The sequence below is a fragment of the Oncorhynchus mykiss genome, chromosome 2 (assembly GCF_057628025.1).
Source record: "Oncorhynchus mykiss isolate SJ-2025 chromosome 2, ASM5762802v1, whole genome shotgun sequence".
Classification (NCBI taxonomy): Eukaryota; Metazoa; Chordata; class Actinopteri; order Salmoniformes; family Salmonidae; genus Oncorhynchus; species Oncorhynchus mykiss.
Genome location: NC_143023.1, coordinates 64,072,879 through 64,089,758, shown reverse-complemented (window position 1 = coordinate 64,089,758; position 16,880 = coordinate 64,072,879). Strand labels below are relative to the sequence as shown.

Genomic DNA, 16,880 nt, shown 5'->3' with positions numbered 1-16,880 from the left:
AGTAGCTGTAGATACGAGTCTACACATTTGGCCTATAATCTGTATCAGTAGGCTATTTATTGTCAGTGGACAATAACTTGAACTATAAACTACATTCAATTCAATTAGATGTAGGCTATATGAAGATGTATCACACATTGCAATGACTAAGAACTTTGTTACAGGCCCACATCTGTGATTTCCATATTTTTTTTGTAGGCTCAGTTAGCTCATCCTAAAGCCTTGGCAGGGGACTGTAATATGCAGATGGGTTCAATTGTTTAGCCTAAAGTTGCCTTTGGGATTAAAAAGCATTATGCAATATTCAATATAATTGTGTTTTACTCCAATAGGCTATTGCAAATATTTGCCTTTTGTTGTGCTATTGATGTTTTGATTAATTCAAGTTGCGTCCTAGTGTAAACCTAGGAAATATTTTTCCTCTTTCGGTGATGTGAGGACATAGCTGTGAAAGCCTGCTTAACACAACATCTGGAATGGTACAGTACCAAGATACTTTTTTTCAAATGCTTCCTGTCTGCTGATTTCATCCCCTCCCCTCCGGATATAAATACAGATTTCATAAGGAAATAAATAAATATCGCATTAGGGAAATCACCCTGCCACCAGTGGAAGCTCAATGTGTTTGTTACATTGCAACGCACTGATGGTTTGCGCCCGTCGTTCGGATAGAAGCATATATCCACAGCGCGCCTCTCCAGCGTCATCACCACAGACAGAGACCAGTGCTGACAAAGCAGCGCCTCGCTGCCATGCCCCGCCGCTGCATGGACAGCCAGCACAATGGCAGAGGATTTGGGGGGTGCCTCTGTTTTAGCAACAACAGGTCGCATGGATAATCCCGCCACAGCCGAGCCAGCCGTGTTTACCCCTCTCGTAGTTACGACGATTAGAGCGCCGCTGTCGGCTCGCAGGGCTTGATGAGGCAGGAGAGAGAGCCGAGCGGGGCTTCTCGTCCTTACAATACCGATTGAGAGGGAAACGCAAAGCAGCGTGGAACGGGTAAGTGCGTGGCGTACGTGTGCGTGGCGTGCATGTAGACTATCCATATCAAAGTACAGGGGATGCTTTCTCATGAAATCTATATGTAGATGGCTTGCGCACACCATTATTGTGCAAGGGTTAGGTTTCAGTTGTGTAATCAGATAATTCCATTCGGAGTTGCTAAAGCATAGGGATCTAGTGTTATCTGAGATGGACTAGATCTGCCGTTACATTAGCAGACACACCACAGCATCGTTGTTGTTGTGACGATGTGGAGATGCATGTGTTCATCGACTTAATGATTGAGCTCACATGAGAACCAGAAATAGCTAGAACGAGGGAGAGAAGGGGACACTTCAGTTATGGATCTCGTGTACTGAATTTCCTGTAGTTTTTTATGTACGTCCTTCTTATTGGTCAGTACAGCAGCAAGCATATTTCTTAAGGTGGTCTATAAGAAAAACATGCTGCGTGGAAGGGGTGTAGATTTATTTGATTTATTCAGTGAGCAATCTACATCATAACATAGATGATGAATCATATCTCAGTCTTAATGATTGATAGAGGGATGCTTCCCTCTGCCTCTTCTGATTAAAAGACCATCCACTGTGAGCTGAGCCATATAACACCAACAGCACCTAAGGTAGCACATTACAGCAAGACAAACATGATGCAGGTGAAATGTAATATCCACATAGCCCAGTTTGACACTGCTCTTAATCTGGGGCCTTACATGATCATACACATTCCCAGTGTGGATATTTGAGGAAACGGGGTCGGAGGCAGAAGAGGACAGATTTGGGAGCGCCCGGAAAAGGCAAGGCAGTCAAGGGGTGGGTTAGTGGGTGAGTAAGTGATGAGGTGGAGTCCTGGAATGAATAATAGGCGACAGATTTATAAATACAGAGGGTTTACTGTCCTGCTGGGAACTGACCCAAGCACTGCCCGGCAGTGGAACCAAAATATCAGCATGATGGTGCTAAATCTGAGGGATGTGCAACTAAGCACTTAATGTGAGCTCCAAGAGACTTCCTTGTGTGACACTGTATTTTTACATGATCTAATTGATTGAGGGAAGGGTCTCTGGAGAACCTCTGAAATCAAAGGGAATCCCTGGCAAATGAATGGATTAGAAGAGAAATCTAAAATAAATGCAAATGGACACCATTTTGAGGAGTAGACGACCATGACGAAGCTCTGAGGCTGCACTGTTGAGCAGACTGATAGATGGGAGTTAGGTCCTCTCCCTGACGTTTTTCTCAGATAAACTCAGTCTGGATGACGGACTGCTTGTCTGTCCTGCTCTTGGTATGATGATCACAGTACGGAATATTCTGAGTAGTCTGAATTTAGAATAATACCAATCTGGACAGATTTCTCTGTTATTTCCTCTATAATCTCAGAAACGTTTCCATTGTAATCCACTGTGGATTTCACTCAGGCAATGACCTTCTCTCCCTCTTCAGGTGGACTGTGGCTTGGGGTCCTTCAAGATGGATATAGATCCCTGCTTCCGCTATTATTTCCAGCACCCATGGTCCCGTCTGTTCGTGGCCTATCTCGTCACCTTCTGCAACTTCCTCATCTTCGCCGAGGACCCTGTCTCCCACAGCCAGACGGAGGCTCACATGATCGTGGTGGGAAACTGCTTCTCCTTCATAGTGAACAAGTACCCTGGCGGAGGATGGAGCGTCCTGAAAGTCATGTCGTGGCTGATGGCCATTGTCACTGGAATGTTTGCCGGGAAGTTCATATTCCACCGCAGGCTCTTTGGTAAGTCATGCGCGCCTTAATGAAGAATGCAGCCCTACAAACTAGGGCTGTCCCAGACTAATAACAAAATCTTGGTCGACTGAGAGTTGTCTGTTCTTTCGACCAATAGATTGGTTGAAATTTGAAAACGTGTATTTTTCCATATATAGACACGCCCTATGTTTGATTCTGCCATTAAGCTCCTGAAGTTGCCGGTAATAGGCCACACCAGCGGTCGGAAACCTTTTCCATTTGGAGTGCCACGTTATCCTACTATTTCTACTGATCTGATTCATCTACTGACGATTGCACATTTTGTAATATGCACATTTTTGTGGAACAGTTTCATTTGATTTATAATAAAGTCTTCATATCTTGAAATCAATGTCATGTGGTTAATCAAAATTATATCTAAAGGAAAATTATACAAATCTAAATGTCACTTCTATTGCCTTTGCCAATATGTAAAAATATCCAAAATAAAAACATTTGCAGCTCGCAGGTAAAAAAATATCCTGATAAAAAAAATTAAATATCCAAACATCACATTGGCTACAGCTAACTTGCAACATTGTATAAAATATTCTGGGCCCTCAGAGTTTCCGTAAACTATTTGCGCAAGGGATAAGAAGTAATCAGGTAGACCTTTATTTTATGACGGTTCCACCGGATCAGAGCATGACATTTCCCCCCTTTTCATGCTGAGTCTCTATCTAAAGAGAGAGAGAGCTGGAAATATGTTTCAAATAGGCTACTTTGAGGAACTATTGTCATTCTCAATGGATGTAAAAACAGACTTTGTTTACTTGCTGTTTGAGGCGAAGAAAACATGACTTTGAGAAGCTCCACAGTGGTGGTGAGTAATGACAATCAGACATGGTATCAGATCCCCAAATAGGTACATTTATAGGTCTACATTTGCGTGCAAGCCAGGTAGACTAGGCCCCCTTCTATGCGTGTCCTTACTAAACATTGACAGGAGCACTCCAACCAAAAGACAATGGATAAATTGACAAATGTTTTCTCACAAGTGTAGCCTAGGTTGTGGGCTCTGCAAACAACGTGTCCACACCTACAATGACAACGGTAAGACTGTAATAATATATTGAATGCATTAACAGAAATGACCGTAACCAAACAAACATTGTAGATGAGAAATGATGGTATTTAACAGTAAATGTACTACTGGTGATACTGGTGTGCCATCCCTGTAGCCTCCGCAATGGATTAGTCCACTGAGACAGGAGTGAATCATGTGTCATAACATTTAAAAAATATATATTTGCCACTGATCGACTAAAACAATCTTGGTCGACCAACAGCCTATAGATCAAACAATCGTCCAGTCAACTAAATGGGGTCAGCCCTACTACAAACACAACTGAAAAGTCCATCCATTCTCATGAGATGTTTTTGTGATGTGGGAAAGAAACACCTGCTATCCTAAACACTGACACACATTATACCACCACTTCTCTACCTTCTACTGCATTTGATCAGACTCAACTCCTTCATCCTCCTGTTCTCTTCTACTGCATTTGATCAGCTTCAACTCCTCCTGTCCTCTTCTACTGCATTTGATCAGCCTCAGCTCCTCCATCGTCCTGTCCTCTTCTACTGCATTTGATCAGCCTCAACACCTCCATTCTTCTGTCACCTCACACATTCTGTCTCACTCCCACACCACCCCCTATCTCCTCACTCCCATGCCACCTATACCTCCACCCCTTCCACATGTTTTTTACACTTTACATTTTTGTCATTTAGCCAACGCTCTTATCCAGTGCAAGTTACAGTTGTGAATGCATACATTTTTGTACTGCTCCCCCATGGGAATCAAACCCACAACCCTGGCATTGCACGTGCCATGCTTTGCCAACTGAGCCACACAGTACAGCAGCACTCCGTTACCTCTCTCCTCCCTTTTCAGACTACATACACCTCCCCCCTCCACTTCTCCCTTCTCACCTCCCTGCCACCCACCTACCTCCTTTGCATATCACAGACCTGCCACTGACTGTGACCCTTCCTTGGCACTTCCTCTGTTTACCCTGTGAAAGGGCTCAGATGACTTCCTGTAACTCACTCCTTCCATTTCCCGCTCACTTAACCCGGGACATTGGCCGGGCCTTCTTCCTCAGATGAGATGTTAATGCCTATAATTAGTGGGGTCACAGTGTGGATGATCTTTCTACAGTCTCTCCGGTCTCTGACTGTCTCCACAGAGCATAAATAGAATCCGAGGGGACCATGACTATTCCATGTGCTGCTGCTCTGTAAATATAGAATTGCAGTCTTCACTTAAGTCGGGAAAGGGAAAATTCCCATTATGCTTCCTCTATGCTAATGAATGGGTATATTTCTGATAGCTGCTCTGTCCTTCCACATCTTCCAAGCCTTAATCTATTGAATTATCCTCTGAATTACTTATTTTTTTTATACCTGGATGCCTCCACTGTTAATTTTCATATGAACTAAATGTGAGAGTTTGAATCCACTTAGCTTTTTTACTCCTACACAAAAGCAGGCATCTTTTAATGCTTTTACAGCCCTACAGTTCTGTTGATCTTTCATAATTGCTAGGAATCTTGTCACGTGGTCTTCAATCGGTACTCAGCGTGGCTTTCCTCTGAGGGCAGTGTATTCAGGTCAGCGCTCTACACTTAAAGCCCAGGGCTTCAGGGTATACAGAAAGAACAGAAAGCAAAGTAGACTGTCTGCTCCTTTCCCAGCTAGCACATAACGTTCTGAGAACCATATGTCCAATCAAAAACGAATATTTTGACCAATGGGTAAGATAATATGTTAATTGTGTAGATAATCCTCTGAGAAAGCCAATGGTCCAAACCACAGGAGTTTGCTGAGGTTAGGACGGCTCATAATAAGGGCTAGAATGGAGTGAATAGAATGGGTTCGATACTATTCCATTGATTCAGTTTCAGCCAATTACAATGAGCCCGTCCTCCACAATTAAGGTGCCTCCAACCTCCTGTGGTCCAAACCTCATGTCTCTATTATAATCCTTTCAAACCCAGCTAGCACATAATGTTCTGAGAACCATATATTTTTTAGAGCTTGGTGAGAGCGTGGTTGTCCTATAGTTATTTTGCATACAACCTTACCACAATGTTCTAGGAATGGTGTGGGATACCCAGCTAGCACATAACATTCTGAGAACATGTTGCAATAAGACTTTTAATAATACTGCTAGCTAGGGGCCTCTCAAGTGGCGCAGTGATCTAAGGCACTGCAGTGTTTGAGGCGTCACTACAGATCTGGGTTCAATCCTGGGCTGTGTCAAAGCCGGCTGTGACCGGGAGACCCATGAGGTGACTCACAATTGGCCCAGTGTCGTCCGGATTAGGGGAGGGTTTGGCCGGTTGGCCGGGATGTCCTTGTCACATCGCGCATGCGGGCCAGCGTATGTACGTTGACACAGTTGTACGGTGTTTCCTCTGACACATTGGTGTGGCTGACTTCCAAATTAAGCAAGCAGTGTGGCTTGGCAGGGTCGTGTTTCAGAGGATGCATGGCTCTTGACCGAGTCCATACAGGAGTTGCAGTGATGGGACAAGACAAACTACTGATTAAGGGGAGAAAAAAAATAAGGTCAACAGTTTTGAACTTCAAGCACCGATAGGACACATGGAAATTCATTTGATTAGGCATTAATCATGCAAACACATTTCTGTTCTTGTTGTGGCACGGGGTCAGTGTGATTTAAACCTATGATCTTCTGCTCTCTATCCATGGGATTAGTCCAGTGCACTCCCAGGATGGAGCTAGTATGCCTTGTTTTTTTAAACTCATACAAAGCTGTTCATTTTAGTCTATTCAAACAGACCCTATTTCAAAGGAACAAGCACTCATTAAGATCAGGTGTGGCCAGTTAGTGGGTGTCACCACACCTGAACACACTTAACAAGATAGAGGATAGAGATAGTTTTGTTGATGCTGAGAACGGAACGCATATTTTTATAAATAACATTCTTAGATTAATTTTTTTGGGACTGTTACTAATGATTTCTTGTGGTTGTTGTGGAACGTTGTCTTAATGTACTGAGAACATAACTTTACATTGAACCATGCAGAAAAGTATAGACATTCTCACAGAAGAACGTTATTTCTTAATTTCTTAACATTCTCTGAATGTTCTGATAACATGGCTTTAAATAGAACCATGAGGAAAACATTGTACTGAAATTCCCACAGAAGAACGTTGTTTCTTAAAGTTTTCTGAACAATTTGAGAACATTAATTGAAATAAAACCACAAGAAAACCTGTAGGAAATGTTATGGGAAGGTTGTATACAAAATAACCATAGGACAACCACACTCTCACCAACCTCTAAGAAACATATGGTTCTCAGAATGTTGTGTGTTAGCTGGGTATGGCTCTCTTTTTTAAAATTTAGTTCTGGGAATGTTCTAAAAATTTGAATTCTTCACAATAACATAAATTAGCTCTTAAATTCTGTTGTTAGAACATGAAGAAAACGTTCCATAAAAACCACAAGAAAACTTTAGTAACCTTCAGAGAACGTTCTCAGAATATTATTTAAAAACATAAACGTTCTGTTCTCAGTGTCAACAAAACTCTATCTTGGAAAGTGTGTTCATGTGTGATGGCCACGACCACTAATTGGCCACACCTAATATTATTGAGTGCTTGTTTCCTTTGAAATGGGGTCTGTTTGATTAGACAAAAAGGAACAGCGTTGTAACCCAAACTTAGCTAGCAGTGTTATTAAAAGTCTTATTGAAACATTCAGTGAACGTTTTATTAAGGAAGATATCCAAAAACCTCCAAATAGCCTTAAAATGTTGTTTTTAGTGTTAAGTAATTGTTCAATAATAACCATAACAAAACTTTCACAACATTTAGAGAATGTTCTCAGAATGTTGTTTAACTACCTTCAAATAACCTATAATTGTAATTATCAGACCGTTAATTAAACCTCCCAGGAAAACTTGTTCTGAGAAACCCCCTGCAACCTAAAAACAAACGTTCCCAGAACAGGTGAAATGTTCACTCCTGTTATCAGAATGTTTTACTGGTCAGGAAACACATGGCTTCGTTCCCACAACCAATGTGAAACCAAAAACATACGCTCCCACAACTTCCAAGGAACCAAATGTGCTTGCTGGGCTCTCTCTTTTTAGAGCTGGAGCCAGGTAGGACTAATGCACTTCACAGGCCACAGAGCAGAGCAGCACAGAGCACAGAGTGCAGAGGGAACAGATGGTGTATGTGTGGGATTGAGTGAGTGTGCGATAGAGAGAAGCAGGGAGAGATAGAAATTGAAAATGAAGAGCAATGGCGAGGGACAAAGGGGCGTTCAGCACAACAAATTTGCAATGCTGTTATGTAATCCTAAAAATCAGTGACGAGCAGAGCACAGAGAAGAGCCACTGATGCCCACGGTGACTTTGTGTGAAGAGATATCATCCATGATGTATCATTAACACAGGCACATGATGTGTAGCCAGGCACACCTACTTCACTACATGTACAGTAATATCTTATTTATGAAGAATAAATAGGACAAAAGTGTTATATAGTAATGAGTCTTTGTACAGTAAATGCCAAGCTCTTTATCTGAGCACTGGTATTTCCTTTTTCCAAATGAAGCTCCTTGTCTTTCTTGCATAATAGATGGCATTACTCATGCTGATATTAGCTAGCTACGTATCAATTTGTAACTAAATGGAAAACAGACATGGTTTTGCTTGCTGACACATTCCGCTGCATCATTTATCATTATGATGGCCTAGAAAAATCAGGATATCACAACCACTCATTTTACGGTGAATTACACCACCTCCCACTGGCGATATGGCTTCTTCACAGAGGACTATATGGGACTTAACCGGAACCCACTCATACATGAATCCATTTGTGACACAATACTTTGTTCCCATTCCAAATATTCGCGGCTTTTGTTGTGTTAGCAATAACGTCGGCTGCTATCTAGCGGAATGAGAGGAGGTGGGGAGAGCAGAGGGTGTTTGGGTTTTTATTCTCCGATAGCACAGCCAGCCACGCTGCACACGGCGCAAGGTGATGGATGGTTCGTGACAGACTATGCGGGTTAAGACTACCTCCCAGACACATGGACAACCTATGCTCTTTCACCCAGCCACTCAAGGCTATGTGCTCTCCCATTGAGTGGCATGTCTTCTGGTCATTCAGTGAGATCTTGGCCGCCTCTGTACCTTTTTTAAAATTAAAACGAGGACATGGGGAATTGGTTTTATCTGCCCATGTGAGGTTGTATTAGATTTGCTATTCTGCATCGTCTGTGTTGTTAACCAGTAGGCAATAAAAAGCATGAGCTGGCGCACACCCAGATAAAATGATTTAGTGGTGAGGTGCTGACTAAGGGATAATAAACTGTAAACTATAAAATCAAAGAGAGTAAACACTCCATATGTATAACCTCCCAGTCATTTATAGGGTAAAAAAAACACCAACATTTTGGCATCACTGTGCTTCTTCAGGGTGACCAGTAGTTGTACAGTACATCCAGCATACCTGTTCCCCGTCTTCCCTGATCCAGCACAGCACTCAGTATTTAATGCTTCCAGCTTTCATCGTAAAACAAGGCACCTTTTCATCACGATAATGCAAATAGAAGCCGCTTCTCATTCTTTGTTGTGCCGCACCAGTTTCAGATTAACATAATGTCTGCCACTTTGTTTCCTGTGCGTTTTCCAAGGCTTGCGTTCCCAGGGAATGTTTAGCGTTGTAAATTGAGCAGAGTAATGGTCCTGGTTTAGGATTAGTCCAGTCATCCTATCAGGAGTAAGCCTATCCCACCGACCATGGAAGTACCTTTTACTGTGTCAAACCAAGATCATTCATCTTTCATTCAGTACTTTGGGAACAGGGCTTCTTTGATATGAGTCATCGTGGTGGATTTTCCAGCTCACACCGCCAATCAGAACAGTATAAACCGCTTGAGAAAAGACTGAAATGGGAGACCCAGTTTCTTGTTGTTGTTAGACTTTGACAATTTAGGATTTAAAAAAAATTCAAGTTAAAATCCAAGTTAACACTAATGACCTGGTGTGAGTGGTGCCTGTGGTTGTTCTGTTGTTAAAGCAAAGCGCCCTCGCCTTTGAAACACTGCTCCTCCGGCCTGATCCTGATCCTTGGCTGTAGCAGTAGTCTCCGGGATGGCACCTGGTTCCTGTCACATGTTGTTACAGTGGTGCATTATGGGTAAGATTGTTCTGTGTGTGGTGCTACTGGTGGCCAAGTGTCAGAGTTTGCTTGAGCGTGTGGGTTTAAGTGTGTGTGTGTGCGCGCCTCTGTGAAATATGATGTATATAACCCTATGCCTCCTCATTGTATCCTCTATTTAATATACAGAAACAGCTCAGTTCAGACCTCCCTCTATTAGTTGCCCTCAGATGCTGGCCTTTCACACTAAATACCAGAGGATTGTACCAGTGCCAGGACTGAACAATGCCCTTATGATTTTAATGTGGTTTACAGCAGTGCATTTAAGACATGAACCAGCAGACTGCAGCTGTGCTGAGACTGATGGGTTGTAAATGTAATATTGATGTGTGTAGCAGAGCATTGAGCCAGAGGGGAATGTGCCACTATCTGAGATAGTAGCGCTTTCTACATAGGCATGTTGTTGTTTTAGAGCGAATTGTTTTTTTTATGCATTTTGCTCGGACATTCTCTACCACATTATCTTTCTCAGAATATTTAATGTGCAAGATCAATTGTAAATAGTGAAGATGTTCATCCACACTGCAACATGAATAGGTAACCCCCGCTTTCACCAAATGTTGATCTTTACGTAACAACATTAGTACTGTATTCTGACAATGAAAAGCAAAAAAAATAAAAAAAAAGGTGTTCTTTTCATAAAGTAAACTCATTCGAAACATCCATTTGCTTTGAATGAAAGATTAAAACGGTCCAGGTGTTTGTGTGTGTGTGAGAGAGAGAGCGAGCGCGAGAGAGAGGAGGCAAACAAATGAAATGGGCAAAGGAAATTGCTTGGTTACTTAGGATGATTGAAGTCTCTTATCCTTGCCATAAATGACTGGGGAAATGATTTAACAAGCCTCTCTGACAGTAGCTTAGCTCGGCCAGTCAGCCGTCTCTGAAGCAGCCTCAGCCAGGCGCTGGAAGTGCTGCCTTCCATCTCTCAGTGGAGGGAGGGATAGAGAGAGGGAGGAAGGAGGGAGAGAGAGATGGAAGGGGGGAGAACGGGAAGGTGAGAGAGAGAGAGAGAGAGAGAGGAGGGCGAGTTGCCACATCTGTCCGCCTGTGTCTGATTTATTGGGAAGTCTTGTAGTTACCGTGGGCTGTAGCTCAGGGGACCCTGGCGCTGTTGTCATGGTAATTCCCGTGGCGAGTGTAACACAGCTGGCGGTGTGATGGATGACGGGGCTGCAGTGTGAACTCAGATATCCAGGCGGAGTGAAGCAGGGCTCTCTCTCTCCTATCCAGCCCATGTGGGATTGTGTTAAAGGGAAGTTATCTGTTTTATGGTCTCTAAGGAGGGCAGTAATGGTTGTTCTGGATTTGTTTGAGTGGACAAACAACCACTTGATGTGCAATACCACAAAACAGGACACACAGTTATAGACCCAACAGTAAGTAAATGAATTGGGTTGTTTATATCGTATGTGGGATGGAAAAGGAGAAGCTGTGGTAGGTCGGCTATCTGAAGGCTGTATGTCGGCTATAGATTGATTAAATTAAGTCCTGATATCTTTATTAATCTAAGGTTGTTTTTTTTTCAAAGCTCAATATTTGATCTCATGCCTGGATTGATTCCATGTCCAGCTCGGTGCCCTGTCACTGGCAGCTAAATATTTGATCAGTTGGTGTTTTTATTCCTCTGGAACACTGTGACAATAACAGTCTGTGACTGCAGTAGCCTACAGTGCTTTCAGAAAGTATTCACACCCTTTGGCTTTTTCCATATTTTGTTGTGTTACAGCCTTAATTTAAAATGGATTAAATATAGATTTCTGTCACTGGTCTACCCACAATACCCCATAATGTCATATGAGTTGGGCTCCCGAGTAGCGCAGCGGTCTATAAGGCACTGCATCTCAGTATTAGAGGCGTCACTACAGACCCTGGTTCGATTCCAGGCTGTATCATAACCGGCTGGGATTGGGAGTCCCGGGTTAGGGTGGTGCACAATTGGCCCAGGGTCATCTGGGTTAGGGGATGTTTTGGCTGGGGTAGGCCGTCATTCTATACAAGAATTTGTTCTTATCTGACTTGCCTAGTTAAAGGTTAAATAAAAGTATTCAACCCCTTTGTTATGGCAAGCCACAATAAGTTCAGGAGTAACAAGTTGCATAATAAGTTGCATGGACACACTGTGTGCAATAATAGTGTTTACTGTGATTTTTGAATGACCACCTCATCTTGTACCCTACACATACAGTGGAAAGAAAAAGTATGTGAACCCTTGGATTTAATAACTGGTTGACCCTCCTTTGGCAGCAATAACTTCAACCAAATGTTTTCTGTAGTTGGGCATCAGACCTGCACAACAGTCAGGAGGAATTTTGGACCATTCCTCTATACAAAACTGTTTCAGTTCAGCAATATTCTTGGGATGTCTGGTGTGAACTGTTCTCTTGAGATCATGCCACAGCATCTCAAACGGTTGAGGTCAGGACTCTGATTGGACCACTCCAGAAGGCGTATTGTCTTCAGTTGAAGCCATTCTGTTGTTGATTTAGTTCTGTGTTTTGGGTGGTTGTCCTGTTGCATCACCCAACTTCTGTTGAGCTTCAATTGGGGGACAGATAGCCTAACATTATCCTGCAAAATGTCTTGATAAACTTGGGAATTCATTTTTCCGTCACTGATAGCAAGCTGTCCAGGCCCTGAGGCAGTAAAGCAGCCCCAAACCATGATGCTCCCTCCACCATACTGGTTTTGTTGTTGGTGTGCTGTGCCTTTTTTTCTCCACACATAGTGTTGTTTGTTCCGTCCAAACAACTCAACTGTAATTTAATCTGTTCACAGAATATTTTGCCAGTAGCGCTGTGGAAAATCCAGGTGCACTTTTCCCATCTTTAGACGTGCAGCAATGTTTTTTTTTGGACAGCAGTGGCTTCTTCTGTGGCGTCCTTCCATGAACACAAATCTTGTTTAGTGTTTTACGTATCGCAGATTCTTCAACAGAGATGTTAGCATGTTCCAAAGATTTCTGTAAGTCTTTAGCTGACACTCTACGATTCTTCTTAACATTGAGCCTTCTGCGTTGTGCTTTTGCAGTCATCTTTGCAGGAGAGTACTAACAGTGCTGAACTTTCTCCATTCATAGAGAATTTGCCTTACCGTGGACTGATGAACATCAAGGCTTTCAGAGATACTTTTGTAACCCTTTCCAGCTTTAAGCAAGTCAACAATTCTTAATCTTAGGTCTTCTGAGATCTCTTTTGTTTGAGGCATGGTTCACATCATGCAATGCTTCTTGTGAATAGCAAACTCATCATTTTGTGAGTGTTTTTGCTGCAAGGCAGCTCTAACCAACATCTCCAATCTCGTCTCATTGACTGAACTCCAGGTTAGCTGACTCCTGACTCCAATTAGCTTTTGGAGAAGTCATTAGCCTAGGGGTTCACATACTTTTTACAGCCTACACTGTGAATGTTTAAATGATGAATTCAATATAGACAAGACAAATACAATAATTGATGTGTAATTAGTTTAATCACACTATGTTTGTCTATTGTTGTGACTTAGATGAAGATCAGATCAAATTTGATGACCAATTTATGCAGAAATCCAGGTAATTCCAAAGGGTTCACATACTTTTTCTTGACACTGTACAACTATCTGTAAGGTCCCTCAGTCGAGCAGTGCATTTCAATTACAGATTCAACCACAAAGATCAGGGAGGTTTTCCAATGCCTCGCAAAGAAGGGCACCTATTGGTAGATGGGTAAAAAAAAAAAAAAAAACAGACATTGGAATATACCTTTTAAGCATGGTGAATACACCCAATCACTACAAAGATACAGGCGTCCTTCCTAACTCAGTTGCCGGAGAGGACAGAACCTGCTTAGGGATTTCACCATGAGGCCAATGACTTTTAACAGTTACCGAGTTGAAGGGCTGTGATAGGAGAAAACTGAGGATGGATCAACAACATTGTAGTTACTCCACAATATTAACCTAATTGACAGATTATAAATAAGGAAGCCTGTACAGATTACAAATATTCCAAAACATGCATCCTATTTGCAACAAAGCTTTGAAGTAATATTGGAAGAAATGTGGCAAAGTAATGCATTTTTTTGTGCTCAGTACAAATTGTTATGTTTGGGGAGAATCCATTACAACACATACAGTGCATTCGGAAAGTATTCAGACCCTTTGACTTTTTCCACATTTTGTTACGTTACAGCCTTATTCTAAAATGGATTACATTGTGTTTATTCCCCTCATCAATCTAAACACAATAACCCATAATGACAAAGCAAAAACAGGTTTTTATGAAAAATCACATTTACATAAGTATTCAGAACCTTTACTCAGAACTTTGTTGAAGCACCTTTGGCAGCGATTGCATCCTTCAGTGTTTTTGGGTATGACGCTACAAGCTTGGCACACCTGTATTTGGGAAGTTTCTCCCATTCTTCTCTGCAGATCCTCTCAAGCTCTGTCAGGTTGGATGGAGAGCGTCGCTGCACAGCTATTTTCAGGACACTCCAGAGATGTTAGATCGGGTTCAAGTCCCGGCTCTGTTGGGCCACTCATAGACATTCAGAGACTTGTCCCAAGGCCACTCGTGTGTTGTTAGGGTTGTCGTCCTGTTGGAAACTGAACCTTCGCCACAGTCTGAGGTCCAGAGCGTTCTGAAGCAGGTTTTCATCAATGAGCTCTCTGTACATTGCTCTGTTCATCTTTCCCTCGATCCTGACTAGTTTCCCAGTCCCTGCCGCTGAAAAACATCCACACAGAAGATGCTGCCATCCCCATGATTCACCGTAGTGATGGTGGCAGGTTTCATCCAGGCGTGACACATGGTGTTCAGGCCACAGAGTTCAATCTTGGTTTCATCAGACCAGAGAGTAATTTAGGTGCCTTTTGGCAAACTCCAAGTGGGCTGTCATGTGCATTTTACTGAGGATTGGCTTCCATCTGGTAATTCTACCATAAAGGCCCTATTGATGAAGTCCTGCAGAGATGGTTGTCCTTCTGGAAGGTTCTCCCATCTCCACAGAGGAACTCTGGAGCTCTGTCAGAGTGACCATCAGGTTCTTGGTCACCTCCCTGACCAAGGCCCTTCTCCCCCTATTTCTCAGTTTGGCCAGGCTGCCAGCTCTTGGTGTTTCCAAACTTCTTCCATTTAAGAATGATGGAGGCCACTGTGTTCTTGGGGACCTTCAATGCTGCAGAAATGTTTTGGTACCCTTCCCCAGATCTGTGCCTCGACATAATCCTGTCTCGGAGCGCTACGGAAATTTCCTTCAACCTCATGGCTTGGTTTTTGCTCTGACGTGCACTGTCAACTGTGGGACCTTATATAGACAGGTGTGTGCCTTTCCAAGTCATGTCCAATCAATTATATTTACCACAGGTGGACTCCAATCAAGTTGTAGAAACATTTCAAGGATGATCAATGGAAACAGGGTGCACCTGAGCTCAATTTTGAGTCTCATAGCAAAGGGTCTGAATACTTATGTAAATAAAGTATTTCAGTTTTTTATATTTAATAAATGGGCAAAAAATTCTAAACTTGTTTTCACTTTGTCATTGTGGGGTATTGTGTATGTATATTGAGTAAAAAAATCATATTTAATCATTTTTAGAATGAGGCTGTAATCTAAGAAAATGTGGAAAATTGAATGGATCTGAACACTTTCCGAATGTACTGTAACCACTCTCCATATTTCCAAACATAATGGTGGGTGCATCATGTTATGGGAATGCTTGTAGTCGTTAAGGACTGGAGTTTTTCAGGATAAAAAAAGAAAAGGAATGGAGCTAAGTACTGACAAAATCCTAGTGAAAAACCTGGGTTAGTCTGCTTTCCACCAGACTGTGAAATTAATTCACCTTTCATCAGGACAATAACCTGAACGCAAGACCAAATCTACATAAGAGCTGCTTACCAAGAAGACAGTGAATCTTCCTGAGTGGCCAAGTTACAGTTTTGACGTAAATCTGCTTGAAAATCTATGGCAAGACCTGAAAATGGTTGTCTAGCAATGATCAACAACCAATTTGACAGAGCTTGAAGAATTTTGAAAAGATTCATGGGCAAATGTTGCACAATCCAGGTGTGGAAAGCTCTTATAGACTTACCCATAAAGACTCACAGCTGTGATCGCTGCCAAAGGTGATTCTAACATGGATTGAGGGGGTTGAATACTTATCTAATCAAGATATATTCGTTTTATTTTTCAATTTTTGTTCCACTTTGATATTACAGAGTATCTATTGTAGATTAGAGGTCGAACGATTATGATTTTTCAACGCCAATACCGATACCGATTATTGGAGGACCAAAAAAGCTGATACCGATTAATCTGCCGATTTTTATTTATTTATTTATAAAAATGACAATTACAACAATACTGAATTAACACTTATTTTAACTTAATATAATACATCAATAAAATCAATGTAGCCTCAAATAATAATGAAACATGTTCAATTTGGTTTAAATAATGCAAAAACAAAGTGTTGGAGAAGAAAGTAAAAGCGCAATATGTGCCATGTAAGAAAGCTAACTATGTTCCTTGCTCAGAACATGAGAACATATGAAAGCTGGTGGTTCCTTTTAACATGAGACTTCAATATTCCACGGTAAGAGGTTTTAGGTTGTAGTTAATATAGTATTTATAGGACTATTTCCCTCTATACCATTTGTATTTAATATACCTTTTGACTATTGGATGTTCTTATAGGAACTTTAGTATTGCCAGTGTAACATTTATAGCTTCCGTCCCTCTCCTCGCTCCTACCTGGGCTCGAACCGGGAACCCACCCTCGAAGCAGTGTTACCCATCGCTCCACAAAATCCGCGGCCCTTGCAGAGTAAGGGGAACAACTACTTCAAGTCTCAGAGCGAGTGACATTTGAAACGCTATTAGCACGCACCCTGCTAACTAACTAGCCATTTCACATCGGCTAC

The 16,880-nt window shown here is 42.1% G+C and overlaps 1 protein-coding gene across 2 annotated transcripts in view; it reads left to right on the top strand.

Moving 5' to 3' along the window:
• Positions 1–421: 421 nt before the first annotated feature.
• tmem117 (transmembrane protein 117) overlaps positions 422–16,880 on the top strand; it is a 64,571-nt gene continuing 48,112 nt past the window's right edge. The window contains exons 1-2 of one of the 2 annotated variants that reach the window (XM_021568019.3): positions 422–1,002; positions 2,451–2,757. In XM_021568019.3, the coding sequence (XP_021423694.3) occupies positions 2,478–2,757 (280 nt within the window). In that variant the 5' untranslated portion in view covers positions 422–1,002; positions 2,451–2,477. Of the gene's footprint in view, positions 1,003–1,632; positions 2,293–2,450; positions 2,758–16,880 lie in introns of those variants that run through there. The other variant, XM_021568010.3, reaches the window with a different exon arrangement.